Genomic DNA, 24869 nt, shown 5'->3' with positions numbered 1-24869 from the left:
TCTTCCTCTCGGTGAAAACAAACCGTTTTCTAGCTTTGCCTTCAATACTATCGGACCGTACCACTCTATTTCATTGCACGGGAAACAAAACAGCCCTCAGAAGTATTACAAAACATAACAAGTGTCATCATTTGTCTTTGGTAAAATTACAATTTTATTTTTTCATGCATGTTCCGGCTTTAGTGAAAAGTCACCGTATTTGTAGTAATCAGTAATCGCATCGCCTCGTCGTCAAGTGAATGGTTTGGTCCTGAAGTTCTGTTATTTTTGCCATACCGCCGTGCTCCACGAGAGGGCGGTGTATATTTTGGAATTGATTCAAACACAACGCCTCCAGTTCACACCTCACTCCAAACACAGATGACAGAGGGTGAACAAAACCACACCACAACATAAATTTAAAGGGACAACAGCTTTTACAAAAAGTATATGCCTCAAGGAAGTAATAGCAAGTAATATCCATAGACTGTATATAACAAGGGTAGCAGCCGATATATTGTAGGGCTGTTGCACTGGAATGCACTGTAAAGTATTCCTGTTATTTTGTCTATCTCACATCTGTGAAATCATATCTATAAACCTTCACCTCAACCTTTCGTTAAATAACCCAACAAGTTATTTCATAATGAATGGCATCCTTTCTGCTTTCAGACATTTGATTAATAAGAAGAACTTTAAATGGACAAAAAATCTTAAAAGATCATCCTTTATAAGTCAGGGGCATTTGCAGTATCACAACAAGAGGCATCAGTAAAAAAAATAAAGCAAGTATAATAAATAAGTAGCCAAACAGTAAAGATGGTATACATTTTTTGGTATGTGCGGTTGGGAGCAGTGTTGTATTGTTTATTAACTGGATCCTCATTAGCTGATGCCTTAGCGGCTGCTAATCTTCCTGAGGTCCACCGAAAGGACAAAACGTAATACATACAAAACATGCAAAACATGATGTGAAACACACAGTTAAAAACAGTACATTCAGAATAATAAAAGTAGTACAGTCAGTTACAAAGTGCAGTCAAAGACTAGGATGTATATTATCAGAACCGACCATATACACAGTGCATCCATCATTTATACAAAGAAGGATCAGGAGACTACAAAGGCAATCGAAAACGTCAAGAGTTTATCCCTGCCATTGGCCCATTTGCTCCTTCTCCACTTGTCCAGAGAGCTCACAATCAGATAGAAACAAATGCAGTCAGTACCACCAGCCCTGCAACTAAGAAGACTGGCCACAGCCATTGTTATGGCAACAAATACTGTCCCCAAAATGCAGGAATGATGTTTGAGCAGTGGACGGAGGAGATACTGTGGAAGAAGGCAGTCATAGAGTGGTGTCTCTGTCATTCTTTGTCTCTTAGTGTGTTGATAGTGGACATAGCTTTAAACACCTAAAACTGCTTGTTATATTTCAGTCTTGTTCCAGTTTTTTCAGCATTTTTTACACCACAGGACCTTTAATTTCTTGCTTTACTAGTCGAGCTCTGCTTACTTGTGTATTTTTTTTAATTTTATATAATTCTTTCATTCATTTATTCATGTGTGCGTTCTGGTTAAAAGTGTTCCCTTACAGTCCTTTTGACTTCTACCAAAAATATTAGTAAAAACAAGAGTCAAGCAAATTTAAGCATACAGTGAAATTCGGAGAACAACACTATTGCGAATAATACCACGTTGCATGAAAGCATGCAAATTCATTATGACAATTACTTTGTTGCAGTGCTTTCAATACTCATTACATTCATTGTTAGTTTGATTTAATGAGTTTGGTCTTTTCTTCTGAAAATAAAAAATCAGATGTAGAAAATTCTTTAAAAAATGTTGGTAAAAAATGTGAAAGTACTAGTCTCCTTCAGTGTTTCAATTCAAGTAACAATTCTACATTAATATAAGCATTAAACAACACATTTTGATTTGGCATTCAATTCAAAATAAGCCACTATTTATATCACTTAAGTGATATTTGAAAGATTCATCACACTGTAAGAGTTTAGGTTAAGAGAGACATGTTTATCACATTTTTCAAACTAATAGGATGCAAACTCTAACTCACAGCAGATTCAACAGTAAGACAACAGAGTCTTTTCTTTCCTTCCTCCGAACCCCAGAGTTTGATCCCAGAACTCTATGTTGCTGCTGTTAGGCTAGACCCCCCGGGGCCTGCTGTGACTCCCGGCGCTGAGGCTGAATTTGAGTCGGTACAGCCACTAACTGAAGGTCCGCCTCCAGGAGCTGCCGCCCACCATCCACTCTGCAAAGTAGTCTACTGGTGGTGGAGAGAATGAAACAAAAATACTAGAAGTTTTCTTGTTTCTGCCGCTTTGGATTCAATCCCTTGATGAATCTAATAAACAAATCAAAACGTACTCTGACCCTGTTCCTCTAACGTGACTGACGAGCCCGTCCACGTCTTCATCCTCTCATGTTTGACTCAGGACAAATTCTTGAGGTGTTATTACACGACAGGACGGGCCAAGGCGGCTGCTTACCTGGTAAACCTGTGTTTTAAGTCACATCCCTATGAATTGTGGGTAGTATATAACTCTCTCTACCCCATGAGCCACGGCCGCCCCCTGTATGTAAATACTTATTAATCCATAACTGACTTTAGAGACCATTGTAATACATGCATGTATGACTATTACATCAACAGGGAAATTACTAAAATGATTTACAATTAGTGACACACTTCTGGTTTATTATTTTTTATTGCAAAAAAAAGTAAACATCTACAGCATTTTGAAAGGGTGTGCTTCTGTATTCACAACATTAAATACACCAACTAAGCTCCTGAAAGGGTTTTCTTTACAAATGAAAGAAAGCAAATAGCATTATATACCAGTTAAATACAAGTGGAAAAAATAATCATTTCTGCGTGACTCAAGCAGAAAAATCTTGTTCTTCAATGCAAAACTTTTTCAGAGAAAAAGAAAAAAGTTAAATCAATGAAAAAAAGCTGCCTTTTACAGTCACTGTGTTCTTTTTAAAAGGCTAATAATACAAAGATAACAGTATGGAACACTGTCTTCCCATCAATATTAAATTAGGATATGAGGCAATAACAGAGATTATCCGAGCAAAGGATAATACAGAAGAGAATACTATTTACATTAAAATATGACAATGCAAATAACAACAGCGCCAACGGAAGACATTTATTTTACAATCCTCTGTGTCTCTGCTAACACTGCAGGCTCAAGTAAAGCCTACCGGAACATTCACATTTGTGTAAAAGTACATATTTTCAGAAATGGGACAACAACAGAATTTGTCACATATTAGGTGCATTTTCTTTCCTATCTTTATCTGCTCCATAGAACAATGAATTGTTTCCTTTCATCTTAAAAGGTGAAAATTGTGATTTCAAGTCAATCAGAAGATTATAAAAACATCTGAACCTCTCTGTGTGATACTCATCTCATCCACGTACCTCGACTCAGACCGCTGACTGGAGGCATCCCAGGTGGCAGCGGAGGGGGTAGCTGATTGTGTCCAGCAGCTGATGGCGGTGGGTACCCACTGCTCAAACTAGGGGCCATCCCCAACACTGACGGAGGAGGAGCAAGCAAGTAGCTATAGGCTGAGAGTGGAGGAGTGTGGTAGGATGTGGTGCCTGGGGGGTAATGGTGGTAGCCAAGCGGTGGAGCACAGGCCTGGGGTACGGCGGTATAACAGGAGCCCTCTGTCGTCATCATGGATTGGAGCTTCTGGTAACCTTCGCTGGACATCAGGGAGCTGGAGGTGGGGAGGTCCATGGGTGGAGGAGGTGGTGGAGGTGGGCAATGGGGTAAAGGTGGGGGGGGTGGTTTAGATGACAGATTTGGGGCTGGTGGGTAGGAAGAAGGGGGTTTAAGGTCTGTGGGAGAAGAGAAAGATGAAGTAAACGTTGAACAAAAAAAAAATGTACAATGTGTGGACAAATTTGTCTTTAAGCAACGGAGCGATACCAACAAACAGCAAAACAAAAAAGTTAAGAAACATCCTCATCTCTTAATACAGATGCTTTATATGACCTTCATAAATAAATAAGACCAGTCAGAAGATTGGCTATTTTTGATGGCTAAGCCCAGCGGCGTGGGACAACACTATTACGTACAGCAGCAAGCACTACAGTTATGTTACACTGCACTGAAGTGAACTCCGCAGTCCGTAATGCACACAATAAGGCAGTAAAAACTATCGCTGCCTTTAAGGTTACCTTTCCTATAGAACAGGTCTATACCTTGTTCTTTTATTAAACAAACTAGTCTTATGTTATTTATCTTATTTACAGACGGCATGTCATTTCTGTCTCTACATGGTCGCGCGTTTACAATTCTCCTCCGCGCACACACACACACACACACACACACACACACACACACACACACACACACACACACACACACACACACACACGCACACGCACACGGACAGAGAGTGCACGTCGGAAAATATGTTGCGTCAACCAGCTGAAAAGCAGACAACAATATCTGCGGTTTTTTTTAAACGCTCCCATGTGGTGAGGATGGCAACACTCGCTCTCCTGCGAGTAGCAGCCAGAGTAGCTCTCCTGCTCCGGGTCCAAGTACAGAAAAGAGCCCAAGTGCTGCACTTTATTGAATGTTTCGCATAGGAGGAAGTGCATTCTCTCTCTCTCTGAATGTGCAATAGTACTTTGACTACTGACATTGTGAGTGAATCCTAATTATGAGACTTAGTTTATAGTTTGGTTATTGGTCCTTGTTCGCAGGGTGGTGCCCCGTTACTATTAATAATCATTAATAATTTTACTGACATTAATAATTCTATTGATGTCAATAATTTAGTTTTCTTATATGCTGATAACAAACACGCTCCTTTTCGTTCCCAACAACGCTAAGCTTAGCCGAAATACCAACAAACGAAACAGGCCACATGCAACTAGAACCGGGGCACATGTACATATCACCACACGATACAAAATACGACCACTAAACAACATGATAGAAGTTTCACATCCAAGGACCCAATTGCTAACTACAATGGTAAAATCAAGTATGAAGTAATGGAAAAAAAAAACTAAAATCTAATCATCTAAAAATTGTACTGCATAGTGTGAAGTAAAACAATTGACCACATTTTTAACCATGAAAAAGGTGAAAAGTAAATATAAAGAATGTGGGGGCAAAAATTTGTTACTGTGGTCAACCACATTCATTTCATTCCAGTTGTAAGGCAGTTGACAACTGATGCTCTATTTAAATGGCATTAAGGACCGAGGACACCGACCTGGGTTTATGGAGACTGGAGGAGGAGGGGGCGGAGGAGGAGGTGGAGGAGGTTCTAGATTTGTGAGCTCTGGAAAATAAAAAGTTAAGATACAGAAAAAAAACATGTCAAAATTACAGTATATGGATGAATGAGCTTAAACTCACTTATAAGTCATTCAGTGGGTTTGGTGTCTGCCAGCAAGGCAGGATTTTGACTTACTAGTGGGCTTGCTGTCATCTTTGGGAGAGGGCTAAAAAACAAGAGAACCAGGATCAGTTGGATTCAGAAAAAGCACAATGTAAGGCATAAAATGAAACACAGGCCCACTCACCTGAGCTGGTCTAGGTGGCATGGGGCTGGTCTGAGGGGAGGCCTTCTTGGCCAGCGGTGGGGCAGTGGGAGGCAGAATGGACGATGGGTGGGGGTCTTCACCGGTCCCTATCGCTCCATCGGGTATCTGCTGCTTGGCCTGAGAATACAAGTCCAGGATCTGGTGACAGATATCTTCGTAATGGAGGAGAGTAGGAAACAGGAGAAGAGGTAGAAAGATATCAAAACCGTACACTAAATAATATACTTTGAAAAATGTGGCAGTATTCCTTTTACCTTCGAGCACCTCCACAGGCACATCATAGACAAACTGCTCCCACCAGCGCCGGGACGATTGCTTGGAGGTCCAGTCCTGGATGTCGAACTTACTGAGACGTCCGGCCAGATACATGACAGCCACAGCTATGATCTGTGGCTCCCACTGCAGGGCCACCATGGTGCAAAGGCTTAGGAGGAGCACAATGGTTAAAGTAATCATATTCCCCTTGTACACACCTGTTCATCAGGCACATTATAGATTCCACAGTGTAGAAGTGAAACAGAGTGCAAAATGATTATTTGACACTTTAGGTTATTCTGCTAGACAGAACATTACTAGAACTAGAGTTTACTGTCCTTTCAGCCTTACTAAGTCTGCATAAATTATCAAGTGAAAAGTAAATATACTGAATATTTTCTGTTATTTCCTTTGTCAACCTTAAAATCCCTATTTCAATCACAAATACAGGTTTTTAAGCTTACCCGTCATTCACAAAGGTCCAGGCCATCTGAACCAGCTTCTGCACCTTGTTCTTGTCACCTGAAAAACAGTAGCAGTTTGTCCATCAGCTGTCCTTCCTCTGCAACTGGATACTGGACTCTCTAACCAACAGAACCTAGCCTGTTAGGTTAGACTAAACCACACCTCCTCAACCAGAACACCACCTGTCCACGGGGTTGCGTGCCGAGTCCTCTACTCCCTCCTCACTTTCGAATACACGCCGCACAGCATCATCGGGGACACCTCTCACCAAGGGATACCGAGCAGCCACCCATCCTCGACCACTGCAGGTAACGTTAGCGATGCCATACGGAGTTTGATCATAAGAACAGGCTAATCAATGAAAGCTAATCGCTTAGCAAATTGTTTAGCTGTGATTGTATTTTAACGATTTGGGAACTTCTTGTAGATTAGTCGGGTGAGGCTGCAGCCATGACCCAGCCCATGTATGTGGGTATCCATGTGTGTGTTCATGTATGTACATGGATTTCAATTGGTGGACAGGCAAAGAGAAAATAAACTAATAAAAATACTAATAACTATAATTTTAATATTAATCGGATGGGTGGTGTCATGTTTGTAAAAACATAGTGAAAGATGGCCAGATGGAGTGGTGTTCTGTCGTACTTTATATGATGGAGGAGGTTAGATTTTCAATTGAAATGTAATCTATCATTAAGTTTTTCCAGTGTGTGATGTGTGGTATTCCTTGATTTCCAGTTCATGAGGATAGTTTTCTTGGCGATAGTTAGGGCTACGAGGAGTAATCGGCGGTTGTTTTGCTCAGACTAATTGTTGAAATGTCTCCTAGTAAGCACAGTGAAGGGGATAGTGGGACGAGGCCGGTATCACACTGCTGTAATAGTGTTGTGGTTAGATCAGTCGCCACGGGTGGGGTTGGTAGTTCGCCAGTCAGGTTTCTGTGTGATAAAGTAACAATTCCTGTATTTTACAGCGGCGGTGAGGATCTGCCTTGTTTTGAGTGTTCTTTTTTTCCCCTTCTTCTTCTTCTTCTTCTTCTTCTTCTTCTTCTTCTTCTTCTTATTGTTTAACTAACCCACACACCCACTAATACAGACATATAGGATTTGCTACTCATCTCAGACCTTTGTGGTGTTTAAACACGGCCTCTATCGTGTGCCTCATTCTGCCATTTTGGTAGTCTTGTCTCTCTTCCACCATTTTTGTAGTCAAGACTACATCCGCTGTTTTGGTAGTTTCTCTCTCCGCCATTTTGTAGAACCGCGTGGTGTGATTATTTACGAGACTACGGACGACATTGATTACTCTGTGCGTGTGTATTGTGATGAAGGCTGGATATTGTGGCCTGTGCCACAATATCCAGCCTTCAAAACCTTCACTGTTCCCTAAACGGAGTGTGGAATAGTACTTTGACTTTTAACATTTTGAGTGAACTTCAATTTTGAGACTTCATTTATAGTTTGGTTATTGGTCCCTGATCTCGAGGTGGTGCCCCGTTATTAATATTTGTTGATAATGGTATTGATATTAATAATTGTATTAATGTCAATAATTTCTTTTCATACTTGCTGATAACTAAACACGCTCCTGCCAGATCCAAACAGCTGTCAACTCCAAATGTACTCCTCCCTGTAGGAATGTTGTCAAATTTACATTTGTTGTTGGCATTGAAACAGTAGAGTCATCAATAGTGAGTAATTTAAACAGTTCTGCTGTTGCCGTTCAAGGAAGACTATTTGTTTACATATGAATAATAAAGCAACGTTGATTCTTTATTATTCGTTTGTTTTTTTCCTCAAAAAATAATCAAAAAGAACCGATAAGAGTACTGGTATCGATAACATCCAAACGATACCATCACTACTCTCACCACGACCACAGACATGTTGACGCTCCTCTGCTCTGAAAAGGCACTACTGTAAATGGTCAATGGACTGTCCTTGTATTGCGCTTTTTTAGTCTTCCGACCACTCCACATTCACCCATTCACACCGATCCTCTGATTGAAGGAATACCCTGCTCTACCACGCAGTCACAGCTGCCCCTGTACTGTTCCAGGACCAGCAGGCTCAGGCACAGCTTCTTCCTCCTCAATGTCACCCTGCTGAACTCTAACTCTAGGCAAACTAATTAATCCAGGCACACAGTCGAGGTCTAAAGTTAAGTTATGTCCCTGTTTACTGGATTTTTGCCAAGTGCCCAAGAAAGGGACAAAAAGAATCAGAAGTACCTTTGAGTTGCTTGGCATAGCGCAGCAGGAACTGGTAGGGATGCTCCACCTGCAGGTCAAACTTGATGGTCTGCAGCAGAATGCGCTCCAACACCATCACCTCCTCCTGTAAGGAAAAGCATTCTGCCTTGAGCAAACGGTGACAGACTTTATAAGAAAGACCTATCCAGCACTCCATAGACAGACAAACACACAGTCTGCAGGTTGTCTTGTTTAAATTCTGAAACTGAAAAAGGATTTGAATCTGAAAAATACAAGACCTCAAACATCAAAATTAGGGGTGGAACGGTTCTCAAAATTCTCGGTTTGGTTCAATACGACACAGTGGTGCCACGGTTCGGTACGTTTTCAATACAGCAAAAAAACTGAAATGCCGGAGAAATTTACTTGATTTTAAAATATTGTATTCATTAAAACTAATGTCATAAAGTATGTTCTTTTTTTTACTTCGAACAATGATGGATTAAGGGCTGCTGCTGTGCTTCAGTGAAAGAAGGTCACACTCTCTCTGATCTTTGGAGGAGGCCAGAGATCTGCTGCACCGCCATTGCTTTCTGAGACGCTAGATTAATGACATCGGCAACGCATCCTATTTGTGGTGCTAGTCCAGCAGCTCTAACAGCATCAACTATATTCCTGGCATTAGCAGTAGTCACAGGAATAGTTACATTTGCTCGCTCCAACTTTCACTGCTTCTGTCATCACTTGGGCCAAATCCTCGCTGGTGAGACTCTCAAGGGGGCGTGTCTGAAGAACATGGCTCTTCATCTCCATTCAGTAGTGAGGTAATGTGTCGTTACAGTCAGCTAGCTTGGTGTAGTCCGTGATGTTCGGCCGTCTGTTATCAAACTGTTTTCTTCAGACAGCACGTTGTCTGTTACGTGGGTGGGTTGCCATGTTGAGCGCAGTTATATTATATTTCCCATAATTTAAGCTTTTGTATTATTCAAAGAAATTCTTCGATTTGTAATGCATACCTATGTTTAAAAAAATAAAAAAATTCAAGCATGTATAACAATTCTGTTTTGTTTGTGTCATTTCTGCAAAATATTTGGGTAGTTGTCACATAAAACGTGACTTGCAACTGCTTTAATAAAGTTTTTCCAGCACCATGGACAGTGACATTAACACAGTGTTGACAGCTGCATGTGTCTTTATGGAAGGTGCATGTACAAACGTTAAGGTTTGTAAAAATTCACTTACAGTCAAAACACTGTGAATCTCTGAGGTTAATTATTATAGAGAAACAGGGCTGAGAAAAGAGAAAACTTAAGGCTGGGGATTGTCATTTCTTCAACAAGTTCTCTGAATCCCTGTCTCAATTTGCCATCATTTCAGCACTTTCAATAATAGAGTACAAGTTCCACCCTGATGAAAGGAGTTCTTGCTACGGACCTTGGGATCATCTCCAAACTGTGCAAACTGGATGTCGTTGAGCAGGCTGCGGGCTGTCTTGATGATGTCTTTGCACTTCTTCGGCGTTTCCTCCACTTTGCCTGCTAGGAAAAGGCAGCATCCTCCTGTCACCTACAGAAACAAAATGTATTCCTTCACACTGTAGCGTAACTTCTGTTGTCACTGCGCTGTTTGAGTAATGTATAGACAACTATGGACGATACAAGACGAAACAGGTTAGAGTCAGTTGAGGTAGTCTTGTCTAAGCAGGGCTGTTTAGATGTGCTTCCAAAATACAGTGCAGATCTCCAGACTGACATTGATGAAAAACTACATACTTACATATCTAGGAAACTGCTTGAAGGAGTGGAACATGTAGAAGCGGTGGAAGTAAACGATTCCAGTAGCCAGTGTGTCATAGTGCCTGCAGCCATAGAGGTTAAGAAGATTGACAGACGGATCTCAACAATATCAGTATTATATTAGTCTTTCTTTGTCTATGGTCAGATTTGAAATGAGGCAATTACTGCTGATGAGGGGTAGCTGCAGTACAACTTAAATACATGTGACTCGTCACATTTAGCCAAATGATACATTAGTTTACTCTGTAACGTTAAGTTTATTTTTGTCTTCAGTCTTGAAGACTAGATATGCACAATGCAGCCTAGCCTATAGCCTGTAGCATTACACAAAGCAGTCACATGGACCATCAGTACGTGTAGGTTTCACAGTGCAGTTATACAGTGTGTTAACCAGGTAACGATCATGGTTCTGACTGTATGTAACGTTAGGCGATATATAGCTATTACGTTCCCCACGGAAGGATACAGCCCAAGCCGCGTGCCAACATCAAAGATGAAGCGAGCCCCCTCTCTGCGGTACCGGGCCTCAGTGGCGGGGTCCAGTCCCTCTGACTGGGACGGGGTGTGGGCCAGGTCCTTTTTGTCCCAGTACCAGCATGGCTTGATGTGTTCCAGGGTGGCCGCGTCCTTCCTGTCCCAGATTAACAGGGGTTTGATGTGGTCCAGGGTGGACAGGTCCTCTTTTTATCCCGCTAGCAGCAAGAACTAAGGCTGGGGATGAATTCAGTTGTCTTACTTTTGTGGAAGAAAACGTCATGCAACGGCTAGCGACTGTTTCAGCAAGGCGGCGGACAACAGATGTTGCAAGCTACTGTCACATCTAACGTTACTGGACAGCAATGGAATTGATACAACCAATTAACTACTGAAAAGCACGTCACAATTTGTTCAACCTAACCGCTGTTGTATTTACACAATAATGCCAGTAATCATCACGGGTGAGATGGCTACAAAAGGAATCCCGTGGATGTATACAAAGTTGTTCTGCAGTTGTATTCTCTAGTCCAGCTGCAAGCGAGGGGAGCCACTCCATCCAAACAAAGACCACCGGCCCACAGCGGAGCAACATTAATGATTGGCACCTCATCAGCCAATCATTGTGGCTAACATTACCATTTATGGTCATTTCAATCGTTTGAAAAGTAAGTGTCCAATTGTAAGGCATGGTGGGAGGGGCATATGTATATTTACATACATTAGCCCCTCCCATAGACCGTATAGGCTGTTCCGCGGGCGTGCTGCCACACAACCTATTAGAAGGCCGGAATCCAGTGTCGTTTCTGTGGGCGTATTTCACGACTACTCCAATCACACCCGCAGCTCGGTCAAGGTAGGGTTCAGTGCAGGAACAGAGGAACTGCTGCTGTCACTTAAAAAAAGGTATGACTGAATCGGATAAATGTTTATGGTCTGGTTAAGTAAAGTTATGACCTGGTGTTGAGTGTAATTCTGTATACATGCGTGCATTTGGTTTAGAGGCACTTGTATTTTAACAGGCAAGGTTAGCTAGCCAGCATGTCCAGCAGATTAGCCTCCTCTACAACTCAGACTGATCCGTTATCACTTGACAGTTTAGCAGCTAACAGCTAGCATTGGTACGTTTAGTGAGTCCAGCCAGTATAACGTAGATGAGTGAGCTCTGTACCCCGTTACTCTGCCCCGCTCTCAGCTCCTAATAAGCCTCCGCTCGGATGGGCGTGATTCCTCCAATGCTAGTGAGCTAAAGTTAGCTGCTGGCCTAGTGGGAAACACTACCCGAGGGCTAGCTAGTGAGGTTAGTAACCCTAACTCTTGGCTGGACTAAAAAACCTCTTTTGTGCTAAGTTCGAAATGAAGTCCCGACACTAACGTTGCCGTGTTAAATATATATCATTAGACAGTCTTATTGCGCATTGTTGTAGCTGTTAAACCGTGTAATTTCAGTGGTCAGTTCGCTGATAAGTAACGTTAGCTACATTCGAGATTTACCAAAGAGGAGCTGACATTAGCATTCGGGACAAACCACGCTGCTAACCGAGACATTACCCGAGGGGTGTGTGAAGTATCCCCAAGTTTAAAGAGCTATATTATTCTCGTGCATTGTTTTTCCTGCAAGTTTAGTTACCACAATTTAAGCGAATTCTGTTCCCTTAACATGAGGCTCGGAGAGGAACACAGTTTTGTCTGCTTGACTTCGGTCAGCTACATGTATTTTTAGGAAATAAAGTTTCTACCTTGTACACGTCTGACTGATTTGACAAGTTTCAGAAAAGTAAAGTTGGTTCCCATGTGTGGTTGTCTTCATAACCACATGTTCAACACTGTTGTTGTTGATTTCCTTTCATGTAATTCCAACCACTGATGACTATGCTAGAATACAAACCATACAATGAGGAACTTCAATTTAGTTCTTTTCTCTGATTTTTTTGTTTGTTTTGTTTTCTAACTAGGCGCAATGCCCACACGGTCAGTGATTTTCAGAAGTAACTGTCACAAATAGGTAACTGATAAAAACACCATGAACAGGAGTCCAGGCCAATTCGATTTTGAATGCTTTAGAAACGGGAGATCTTAAAAATCTACTTTGAGTAAATATTTTAAAGCCAAATCAAATAGTTTACAGGATTTTCAACCGTTGTTTCTTTATAATGCATGTTATACTTTACTTCTTTATTTATAAGGCTTGCCTAAAGGCAATAAAGTAGTCCATGAATATGACATATGAGTTTACAGTTGATTATAATTCCTCCTCTGCATTGTGTAGGATGCTTTTGGGCCTTTACGCGTGTATTCTTCTTGCCTCTTCGCAGTACATTTTGTTTGTATGCTCTGGCGTTTCAGAGAATAATGCAACAAACAGCTCGTTGAGCACAAACACGCTTAATGCGTGCTTGTAGCTCACGCGCCGTCTGGGACCAAGCTCCCAGGCAGAGGGGGCGTGGTCATTTGCTGGGCTTTGAGGCAAATTTCACATAGTGGCCAAACTGTGGAATTACAACTCCCAGGTCCATCACTTGATGCCATTGGAGCCAAAAATACTTTTTTTCACACAGACTTAAATTGAGACAACTGTAAATCAGCCAATTAATTACATTTTTGTTGGTAAATCAACTTCCCAATAGGAAATACTTGAATAGCCCTTATTTAAATCATAAAGTCCTACATGTTGTAAATCTTGGCATGTTCTACTTCTTCTTTCTGTAGCCTGTCCTATGTGCTTTGTATGTTCCACGGCTGACAACTGACCCATCTGTTTTAAATAAGGACTCACGTGTGTCTGCCTGACCAAAACCAATCAGATAAGATGTGATGGAAGTGGCCGTGGAAACTGATATGGATCCATTGAATCACGCTTATCAAATAAATCAAATATCGCTTGACAAAATATTTGAAAAACCGCGAGTCCAAATCCAAATGACATTACATGCTCTGTGCAATCCACTGCAGCATTATGCCTGCCTGGTGTGTGTGTGTGTGTGTGTGTGTGTGTGTGTGTGTGTGTGTGTGTGTGTGTGTGTGTGAGAGGTGCCTGCAACAGCCCACACAGTTGTAATATATGTAGGAGTATAAATTATGCATAACAAGTCGTGTCTGTCAATTGAAAAATATTTCAGACATGAAAGTGCTCTCAGCAAGGTCTGTGGATTATCTTGAGTAACCAGGTCAGGTGCTGTTGAGTTTTCCAAATGTTTGTTTGCGCTTTGAGCACCACAAGGTGAGAGCCATATTGTCCCAGTATAGTTGAAGAAGACATTTCTACGGCTGAGACGGATGGGGGAAAAATCCATTCAGCATTAGTTAGTCCTTGTTCTTTGGATATCTATTTTTAACCTACTGTTATACATTTCTACATTGTTTTTATGCATTTGTTCTAATCTTTGTATAATCGTACAAACTTCATCTTGGGTTACTGACTCACTAAGTATAATGAGCCTTTATTAATTGTGCAAGCTTGAAGTTTACCAAATCTCTAAATTTAAGAAAAAACATCTGAGTTTATACAAATTGTCATGTTGGGTACATGATGGCCAGCTCTGTTTACAAATCATATTCATTTGATGTTGATTGTTCTACCTCCAATCAAGACCAAAATCCAGTCTGTCCATTTCTTTTGTATCTCACCCAGGACATGGATTTGTTCTAATATGTTGAGTTTAATCATATCTATTCGATTACTAGGCATATAGGTACACACACACTGTATCTACATAGGCATGTCTGTTATGTTTGTATAGCTCACATGTCTTAACAAGACTAAATTGATTATCAGATTTTGAAGTTTTTCTTGTTCTTCCAAAATTGGGTGGCATCCTAAATTTAGTAATTCCTGTGTTTGATTCACAATTGAGTTATTAATTATTGTTGCATATTTACTAGAGCAGCGGATCCTAAAACTCAGTTTGGATCGTAACATCATTTCAACCACTTTAAAGTCTGTAAACCATCAAAGTTCTAAATGTTATCCTTTTACTTTGTTAAAGTAATTTAAAGTGTTTTTTTCATGAAGGTACATTGGTAAAAACAAATCTTGTCATTGGTAGTTTTAATGATGTATTATAATCTGATTAGAACTAGTGTAAACGGGTCATAATTCATCTGTAATATCTATGTTGCTGTAAAAAAACGTCTCCTTCAAACAACTGGATTCATTCAAGTTTCTTATCAACACTACATTTTACGAGATCACATGTGAACACATCATAACATTACAATTTACCTTCGCCCAATACTCATTTTCACTGAACAGAGCCTGAATGCATCATTTTGTAACTGAATGGAACCTTCATTCATTGTCCAGTAGCCAGTTTACCAGCTCTCCTCCTGTCAATTCAAACAAGGATTGGTCGTTTACAATGTAACCTTATCAGAGATCAGAAACTAGAAAGGCATGAATGATGCCCTGATCGCATATTTTACTGAACATTGGCGGATAACGATGTCAGTAAAACTTTATTTCAAACTGTGATGGTTAACATTAAACTGTGTAATTTGTGGTTCAAATCTGCTTCATGGAATAACACCACAGCTAACGGTAATAATGGTGTGTCTTCCCATCCCAGTTGTCCATCCAGCACCATGGGAAAGAAGAGTCGAGTGAAGATTCAGAAGTCCGGCTCAGGAGCCAGCACTGTGGTTTCCCCCAAGGAGATGATGAACCTGATCTCTGAGCTGCTGCAGAGTATGTTTCACTTCATTCTTTACGCCCTGTCCACCTTCATAGTCCTCAGTCATTCTTCTTTACTCACTCATTCCACACTCCAGTGGTTACAGAGAAGTCTAGATAGGAACTGAGTAAGATAGTTTCCAGACCGACATCAGACCCCTTATTTATTTCACTGAGGTCATTGAGCAGGTGGGGTGGCCGCACAGACGGCAGGGGCTAAAAATACAAAAAAAAGAAAGAAATGGAAAAGCTCATCCATGTTGCTGGGATGACCAGAATGACCTAAAGTTCATCACCTGCCCATGTCCACAAGGACCATCCGCACCAACAAATATGTGAGAATGCATTCACCCAAAACAGGCGGCAACCTCCAGTTCTGAAAAATAAAGCCAATGTGGAAGTGCCTTAAGTTTTCATTCTTTCTAATGGCCAGCAGGGCGATTAACATAAAGTTACTGTCCCAATCGCTAGTATCACGTTTTCTACATTACAGCATGATGTTCATTTGATAAATCTAGTGTAAAGTAGACGATAAAATGGGATACACTTTAGGGCGGGGCTACCTTGTGATTGAAAGGTCGCTACCACAGCGTTTTCCAAAATGGCCAAAAATGAATTTGAATGTTGGTTCTTAAAAAAAAAAAAAAGTGAAGTTGAAATGAAGAATTATATATATGATACTTCCTCATTTCATTACCAAAAACCTAGAATAGAGCTGGCTAGAAGGAGATTGCCAGGGAGCTCAAAGTTCGCTCCTTGCTGTTGACTATATTGTCATTTCCAATAAATATCACAATATGAAACGTGTGTATCCTGTTTAAAAAGTACAACCGTCAGGGGTGACTGTGGCTAAGTGGAGAGACGGGCCGTCCTTCAGTCAGATCGGTGGTTCGATCCCCGGCTTTGTTAGTCCATTTACAAGTACAGGTCCGTTACCATATGCATTGTTGTGACTGGGATCCACGTGTGAACTTAATTAAAAGACACTTATTTGTCTTAACGCTTGCTGTTAGGACAGGGAGTCTCTCTTTGTGTTCTGTTCTCTGCCATCATTAATGGCGGATCACAAGAGACAGGCGGCGTGCATTAAGGGTTGTTGTTAAATTATTCCCTGTTCAGCTTGACCAATCCTCACTGAAAGCGTTCTAGTCACTCATCATGCTTCCATTATATTAAATGTATCAATCCACACCCACTCGAAGAAACGCATGTTTCAGACCCCACATTTTTTTTTGGAGTCGCTGTGGATTGAAGGACAGAACACCACCCACGTCTCACTTCCAGATTCCCAGTAAAATATTACATTTCATTTTCAATTAATGAAAGTGATGTTTGACTGCCGTCATGCGGCGCATTCAGTGTGTCCAAGGCAGACGGCTGGGGTAGTGCTGTTTTATTCTTGTTCTTCACAATAGAATATTAATTTACATGTTTAAATATCATCATTTTTTTAATATACTAGTCGAATACAGAGAAAAAAACTGTTGTCAAAGACGGTATAACTGATTTCTATTACTCTGAGTTGGCATTCAGCAGCTTGAGGCAGTCGAAAGCAGTGCATCAACAGGTTTCTGCACTTAATATTGATTTAGGTTAACATGTCATGGGTAAGGTGTGAGTTGGCTGTACTATGAATTTAAAGTGATAAAGTTGAGGTGTTTATGGTCAGCATTCTTTCCCAGAATGCAGCACTGCAGCACCCTCTGCTGGTAAAGAGTGGGAGGAGTACATCCAGATCAGAGGCCTGGTGGACAAGATCAGCAAAAAACAAAAGGGTGAGTACATGAGCATGCAGCTAAGCACAGAGTGTTCCAAGTAATATTAAGTGATGAGCAATATTAGATTCCATGTCTTTTAAGGTCAGAGACTAGTTTTTAGGTGAAAATGATTTTCTACCTTTTGATGTGTTTGTATTAAGGTATGTCGATAGTGTTTGATGGCAGCAGAGAAGACTACTTTCAGGACTTGTTGTCCTGGGCTCAGGAAAGCGGGGCGTCCTGTGACAGCTTCACAGTGGCCAACTTTGGAACCGAGGGCTACGGCTTGCGGGCCACCAGAGACATCAAGGTGAGCTTTTCTTCTTCAGGTTCCCCCACCACTTCATTGACTCCCGGTGCAAAGTAGAATCTCTCTCAACATTTCACTTCACCCTCACCCTAGCAACCGGGCTCCCTACAGACTCCAGAGGTATACTTTATGTCCGATTTTTCAGGACTGTGTCAATTTGTTCCTAAAGACTTTATATCATTGTTTTTACGCTTTTATTTTAATTACTACTTTAAAAAAATACTAATGCATTGGGGTCTAGGGGACCCCAGTCAAAAGCACCAAATTGCAGGATATGCAGTTATGATAAATTAAATAGAATAATGGATCAAATCTGATGGGTCCAAAGTTTAAATATTGTCTTCCCGATAACAATGCTACAAGCCTGTATGTTCGTATGTTCTCATGTTCTATGCCCATTTGGACACTTCGTATTGCCAGATATGAGACAAATTGGAACGCTGTGCTTGCTGCAGACAGCACACAAACTTGATAAACTGAGCTGAGGTTGGATTCTACCCAACCTAAAAAAGCCTTGGCTTCTTTCTAAAAATCTATATGACCAAAGACTTAGTAAAACACAGGTAGATATTGAAGATGCATTTGAAAGATGGAGATGCCTTAGAGGACTTGCCGGGTGGGCTACTGTTCCCTTGAACAGGTAAACATTTAGCTTCAGCTCAGGTAAACCAACCTCAAATTATTTCTCAACATTCAGGTACTCTGATTAACAAAGTAGTGACGAGCCACGGCTGTTTTCTACCTCGACAACAACCAGTTTGACTCTAATTTGACACAATTTTCAAATGCAATTCCACTATGACGTTACGTTGAACAAATACTGACTTCCTAATTGAGTACTTGAGTAACGTTACTCATGCCCGCCGCTAGCTAGGTATCTAATTTAATAGAAACCACATTCTCATTTTAGAAGAGTTTATTCAACTTTGAACATGTTGTTTGATTCAGTTACAAATTCTGTTCTTGCGCTCATCAATCTGGGGACCTATGTGAGCTTAGGATCTGGGAGGGGGGGGCAGGGGGAGACCATTTTGAATGACCTGAAGTAGTTCTCGTAGTCAATAGTTTTTCTCCCCAGCAGACATGGATGGAACTCCTGCAGCCTGTTGTGGCACATTGGCAGAGCAAGTTTGTCACATTGTGTTGGGTAATTCTTAAACTGTTTCTGTGTTTGTATGCAGGCAGAAGAACTATTCCTGTGGATTCCCAGGAAGATGCTCATGACTGTGGAGTCGGCCCAGAACTCTGTACTGGGTAAGGATTTAAGATGATAAGTTTATAGTATCAAACTATTTGAGCTCCATGAGGAAACGGGGCCACGCACGGACGCACGGACGGACGGACGGACGGACGGACGACCAAAAGCATGATCTCCCTCTTCTGTGTGTTTTAGATATCTAGGTTACATATAAATATTGTTTCAACAGCATTTTAATACATTTTACAATGTGAAGACTGTGCTAACCACCAATATACTGGAGCAAGTTTGAACGTAGACATATAACCTGGAATTTGCCAAATCACTACCTCGTAGATTTTTGTACATCTTATCTTTCTTCCACCACAGGTGTTCTGTGAAATTGACGGAACTTTTTCACCCCCAGATGTTGCAAATTTTAACCTGTATGACAGCACTTAGACAAGCTTTTCAGTCTGCTCAGGTAGTGTTCTTCTGTCCTGTAACCGGTCGTAACCTCTATGTCTCAGGTCCTCTCTACAGCCAGGACAGGATCCTGCAGGCCATGGGCAACGTGACGCTGGCCTTTCACCTGCTGTGTGAAAGGGCCGACCCCGCTTCATTCTGGTTGCCGTACATCCGCAGTCTTCCTCAGGAGTACGACACGCCGCTTTTCTACCAGCAAGAAGAGGTGCAGGTGCTTCTGGGCACACAGGCAGTGCAGGACGTCCTGAGCCAGTACAAAAACACGGCACGCCAGTACGCTTACTTCTACAAACTGGTACAGGTGGGCAGAAGCACTGAACACACTGACACATAAAGGCATGTACATTAGATGCTGTAAATTCAGTCCGTTACGAAATGATACACAGTAAAAATATGCCAAATGTTTTGTGAGCTTTCCTATGGAAGCCCAGAAAATGTGCAAAGACTAAAAGAGAAACCCAAAAGTAGAAAGTTACCATTTCATTCCCCAGTCTTTAATGAGCCTGGGAAGTCCCTAAGTTTCATAGACCTCTTTTCACAGTAGACATTTTGACTTGTCACTGCAGAAAAAGTGCAGGTGTTATTAATAGCGTTAATGATGGCTGTGTGAAAAAAGCCTTTCTAACCCTATTAGATCACATCCCCGGTCCTATTCTGCACTTATTTAACAATATATTCAACTAATGACAAAAAATCTAATTTAAAAAAAATAAAATAATGTGAAAATGTTCCAGTATGCTTTGAATGTGTTCCATTTCACAGTGTAGATAAAAAGTTCTCTCTACTCCCTTGTTAAAATTCCTCCATTCTGAACACCCTGCAGACATCACTAACTAAAGCAACTCGGGTACCTGTTTCTCCTCGTGTGGAAACTACTCTCCCGAAATTAAATATTGAATATTTATTGAAAAGAAATTATTTTGGTGGTCCCTGAATTAAAGATTGGGTTGGATATCAAAAACATTATCTATAAACTCTGCAATCAGAAGCACAACCAAAGCACAACTCTGGCTGCGGCATGCATAATGAGTGGATTGTGTTTGGGTTACAGTAGCACTGACAACTAACTTTAACGTTTGTTGGAACTGGTAAATCTAAATAGAATGAAGCCATTATTAATATAATAAATTACACCTGTTGTAAATATATTTGTTGTGAAAGGTTTATTACTGTACACAAGTAAAGCTTTGAGGTTAGGGGTAATCAGTGTTTCTGTTAGAGATTATGTACTTTTATTATGGTCTTAGTTACTACATTGAGGCTCTACTTGGGTTTTACTGGTTTAAGAGTTAAATGGCATAGCAGTACTTAAGATAATATAGACTTGGTGCCACCTTGACTAGTTTTAGCAAAAATACTACTAATAAATAACACTTCAAAGACACTACACAACCAGTGTTACCCATCCATACAGGTATTTTCACTTCTTTACTTTTTTGCCTAGTTTCTTGACTGTGGGAACATCATCTCTCAGACTCTCCTATATTGTTGCACCTGTTTGGGTGAGATTTTCTGATCAGACACGCATGATCTGAACGTGTGTGTGTGTGTGTGTGTGTGTGTGTGTGTGTGTGTGTGTGTGTGTGTGTGTGTGTGTGTGTGTGTGTGTGTGTGTGTGTGTGTGTGTGTGTGTGTACACACACACTTTACACGTCAATGAAACCTGTTCAATTCTACAACAAACACATTTTCCTATAAATTCTAAACGATAAAAGTCCCTTGTAATCTGAGCAAGGAGCACCATGTCACTATCATTACATTACATTACATTACATGACATTAGGGTCATTTAGCAAACACTTTTATCCCAGGCGACTTACAATTCAGTATCTATCTACACACCGTAGACGCAGCAATGGGAGCAATTTTGGGGTTAAGTGTCTCGCTCAAGGACACATTGACATGAGACTAGTAGAGCAGGAGCCGGGGATCGAAAGGCGGCCCTGCTCTCCACTTAGCCACGGTCACCCATTCTCTATACTGAGAATAGCGCTGATCCACCTTAAAGGTCAACCCACCTCAAGCTAGCCTGAGCCAAAGTTGTTGCTAACTTTGGGGCTAACCCCCTTCACTTTAATCAGCTGGTGGCACAACAGAAGAGGAAAACCCTCATGCTTAGTGATGCGCACACGGATCACTTTCTCGGGGTTGTCATCATCATCCAACAAAAACTGCCCACGCTGACATTCATTACAGCAGAGTGATTCGTTTGATATGAATTTGATAAAAGGCCCCACCAGCTACCAAAGTTAAGTAGCACTCTGTCAATCTTCCTTTCCTCAAATGACGCATCACGTCAAGGTTTAAGATCTGTGAATCCCCTTTTTATCGAATTCAAACCAGCAGGATCTCAGATGTAAGAACGTATCTGCTTCATTATTACAAAGCCAACACAGCTCGTTATGGCAGCCTGCTACCCCTCACCGAACCCACGGCAAACACAATATCGTCACCATCGCATTTGGCAGTTTTACTACCTGAAAACACTAATGGCAACTTCAGTTGTTGTTGTTGTCCTTACACTTTATTTGAACAATTTTACTCCCAATATACATAGTAAAATAGTGAAATTATTTCAGTGCAGCTGATATCTTTCTATAAAGTGTATTACTAGAGGTGCCTCATAATACTACTACAGTCTATTTGCTAAATGCTGTTGAGTCACAACCAGTCACATTAGCATCAACAGGTTACTTTGGGGGGTCTTTACAGGCCTTTTTATCAGCAGGCATTTGGACTTGTCATAACAGGACACCGTTAACAGTGGCTACATTCTGTTCAAATGTCCCAGTGAGTCATAACAGTGTGACAGTGACCCAGCATGAACAATACCAGGACCCTGAAACTGAAGCAGCTCAATAGAATGTAGACATTATTATGTTCCTTATTTACACCTATTAAATCCCCCGTCCTGTCTGGCTGACATTTCCTGATGTTGTCTGAGCACTTTGGCTTCAATCGCCCTCATTACTGTGGTGAGCAGCAGTTCAGTCTGAAAGACTCTACCATGGCCAGGAAGGACGGGACACTGGGCCAGAATAATCGATTTAAAAGGTAGTTTAGTTTAGTTTGAGGAAACTGAGCAACACCTTAAGTTGAACTAACATGGTCTGATCTGTTGTCATTAGTGAACTAAGGGGCATGTTCATATCACAGTTTGATCAATCACTGTAGCTCTCTAACTAATTATGAGACAGTCAATGAATGTCCATTGTCCCTGTTTGATAAACACAATACATTTACATATGAAGACCAGCAGTACCCCCTTTCAGTTGGTCAGTTTGTTTACTTTTGAAATTATCATTCAAAGACTTCATCAGTCCAGTAATGTGCCAACAAATAGAATAAGATATAAAGACGATGATCACCAGGCCCAAGCAGCAGATATTGGGATGGTTATCTCCACACATGCTGATGTCCTATTACTAAGCTGTAACATGGTGACATGACAGCCGAGCTTTGATCAGAACTCCTCACAGTCCTCCTCTGTGAAGTCCTCTTATACCAAAGAAGCACTGAAAGAAATAGTTTTCAAAGACTCTGTTCTATATGTCAGGTGTTTGTTTTAATTAGATAATGAACAGGCAGTGCACGTTACGATAACCGGCATGATATCTGTACATTGAATGGAATATCTCAGATAGTGTGTTTGATTGTTTTTTTTGGAAGTTAAATGTGCTGCTTATCCTCCTTTGAAGATGACTTTGCAGTGTAATGCCAGTGGACTGCACTGGGTGGCAGTGTTGCATTCTAAATGACTGAAGAAGAGTCCCAGTGCTCTTTGTTTCAATGGTGTGAAGCGCTCCATGTGATTGATGTTGATTCTCTGGATGCCATGGAGACTCTGACACTTTTTCTTAGTGTTGTACTATACTTGAATTTTGTACAACCTCTTTGCCAGAGTAAAAAACAAGCGATCAATACATCTTTAAATGATCAAATAGGTGATGTTAGACGGACAAATACCCGTTGTATAATATGGTGTCGTTGGGTGTCTTTCATTCACATTCAACCTGAATGTTGCACATAGTGAAGCGTCACTCTCTGTGTTTTGATATCAACGTTTCCTCTTTGTCTAGTTCTGGTAGAAGTAGAGGTGCTGCAACTGAACAAAGTGGCATGTTTCTGAAACCAAGTGGTTACATCATGGCAGTTAGTGTTGGTGACTGCTGCTATGTAGGTTATGCTGTTGATAGTTTAAAAGTTATATTTTAACTAGAAATTGACATGGCTTGCATCAATAAGGAAGAATTAAATAAGATTGCACCTTTTTGTTATTCTTTATGTATTTAATAAAGATGCAATGTCCACAAGGAAAGAGAAAAGACATTAAAAGACATTTATTTTTTCTTGTTATCTAAAGTACTTCATTGTCTTCTTTTGAAGTGAGGCTTTTGGGATTTGAGCAACAAGGAGCTAAATTTCTAATAACGGAATACTCACACAATATGTGTATTTATTGAAAGAAATATATTAATAGGTATATCAAAATGATATACAGAAAAATGTATCAGGGCTGTGCTTTTCCCTTTGCCTACACAGATATGAAGTATAATAAATGGGTAGCTACATGCTTACTAATAGGGGTGGGGGAAAATGTGATGATTTAAGATTCGGGCAGCGTTGTGTTCAGAACACGGACTAATCAGAGTTCATTTGAATGCATCAGTTTTGGACAAATTTCTGCAGATGTTTTCATGAAAAGAACCACTTGTGAACTCTGTATTGATTCTAATCAGGAATTAGGCCAGCCGTCTTCTTTGCGGAGACAAAAGTCCCTCCTCCCCGTGCATGTTTTGATTTGGAGTGTGCACGGATAGGAGGGGCTATTCACAGACCGGTCCGCAGAGAGAGAGAGAGAGAGAGAGAGAGAGAGAGAGAGAGAGAGAGAGAGAGAGAGAGAGAGAGAGAGAGAGAGAGAGAGAGAGAGAGAGAGAGAGAGAGAGAGAGAGAGAGAGAGAGAGAGAGAGAGAGAGAGAGAGAGAGAGAGAGAGAGAGAGAGACGGGGGGGCTCGACAGCTAGACAGTGAAAACACAATCAAACCCATTTTAAATATACTAATAATAATATGTGTCGGTCAATGTTGTTATTGTGTGTTTAACTGTTCGGTGCTGCTTTTAATACTGATCCTGACAACCACACACTTACTGTACACACAGCCCTGTGTGGCACTTGAGATGGAGACTGAGCATGGAGGTGTGTGTCCTGTATCCTCATCTCTGATAAGTCTCCTTTCTTCACACACACACACACACACACACACACACACACACACACACACACACACACACACTCTTCTTCTCGTGTAGCCCCTTACTCTGCCCCCCCCCCCCCTCCTCCTCCTCAGATGACCGGGCTGGAAAATTAGCTTGTCACATTGGCTTTGAATTGAATTGACCTGAATGTACCTTCCTCAAAAACCCCTCTCGCTCTCTTTTTCTCCCCCCCACCTCGCCTCCCCCTGTCTGTCCTGTGTGTTGGAGGTATGATCAGCCACACGGACTGATATATGCTGATGTATAGAGACAGGCACAACCACTGCTGACATTCCCCTAAACAAAGAGATGTGCCTCTTGCATTTAAGCACATTACCTTATGGGAAGCAGGGGGGCTTTTTATAACCATTTAAGAAAAAAAAACGTAGCATTATCTGTGTTTCAGATCTCTAATTTTCTCTTTTATTATTGTTATATTTTACCTT

The 24869-nt window shown here is 41.1% G+C and overlaps 2 protein-coding genes across 2 annotated transcripts in view; one reads left to right on the top strand and one right to left on the bottom strand.

Annotated features, from left to right (window-relative positions):
- Window positions 1–2736: 2736 nt before the first annotated feature.
- LOC137877954 (cyclin-K-like) lies at window positions 2737–11420 on the bottom strand. The gene is made up of 11 exons (XM_068718140.1): window positions 11408–11420; window positions 10761–10974; window positions 10275–10356; window positions 9933–10064; window positions 8538–8643; window positions 6307–6364; window positions 5842–6011; window positions 5567–5739; window positions 5455–5485; window positions 5254–5322; window positions 2737–3859 (listed from the first exon to the last, which is right to left on the bottom strand). Exons 1-11 carry the CDS (start codon window positions 11418–11420, stop codon window positions 3417–3419), a joined length of 1491 nt encoding a protein of 496 aa, XP_068574241.1. The 3' UTR covers window positions 2737–3416.
- Window positions 11421–11623: 203 nt separating this feature from the next.
- The window catches only part of setd3 (SET domain containing 3, actin histidine methyltransferase), a 23622-nt gene continuing 10376 nt past the window's right edge, over window positions 11624–24869 (top strand). The window contains exons 1-7 of the mRNA XM_068718138.1: window positions 11624–11674; window positions 15334–15452; window positions 17120–17212; window positions 17356–17504; window positions 18686–18758; window positions 19212–19468; window positions 23247–23251. Coding sequence (XP_068574239.1) covers window positions 15350–15452; window positions 17120–17212; window positions 17356–17504; window positions 18686–18758; window positions 19212–19468; window positions 23247–23251 — 680 coding nt within the window. The 5' untranslated portion in view covers window positions 11624–11674; window positions 15334–15349. The remainder of the gene's footprint in view (window positions 11675–15333; window positions 15453–17119; window positions 17213–17355; window positions 17505–18685; window positions 18759–19211; window positions 19469–23246; window positions 23252–24869) is intronic.

This window comes from Cebidichthys violaceus, unplaced genomic scaffold (assembly GCF_023349555.1).
Source record: "Cebidichthys violaceus isolate CVI_PGR_0920_01 unplaced genomic scaffold, fCebVio1.0.p SCAF_22, whole genome shotgun sequence".
Taxonomy (NCBI): domain Eukaryota; kingdom Metazoa; phylum Chordata; class Actinopteri; order Perciformes; family Stichaeidae; genus Cebidichthys; species Cebidichthys violaceus.
This window is presented reverse-complemented; position numbering and strand designations above follow the sequence as displayed.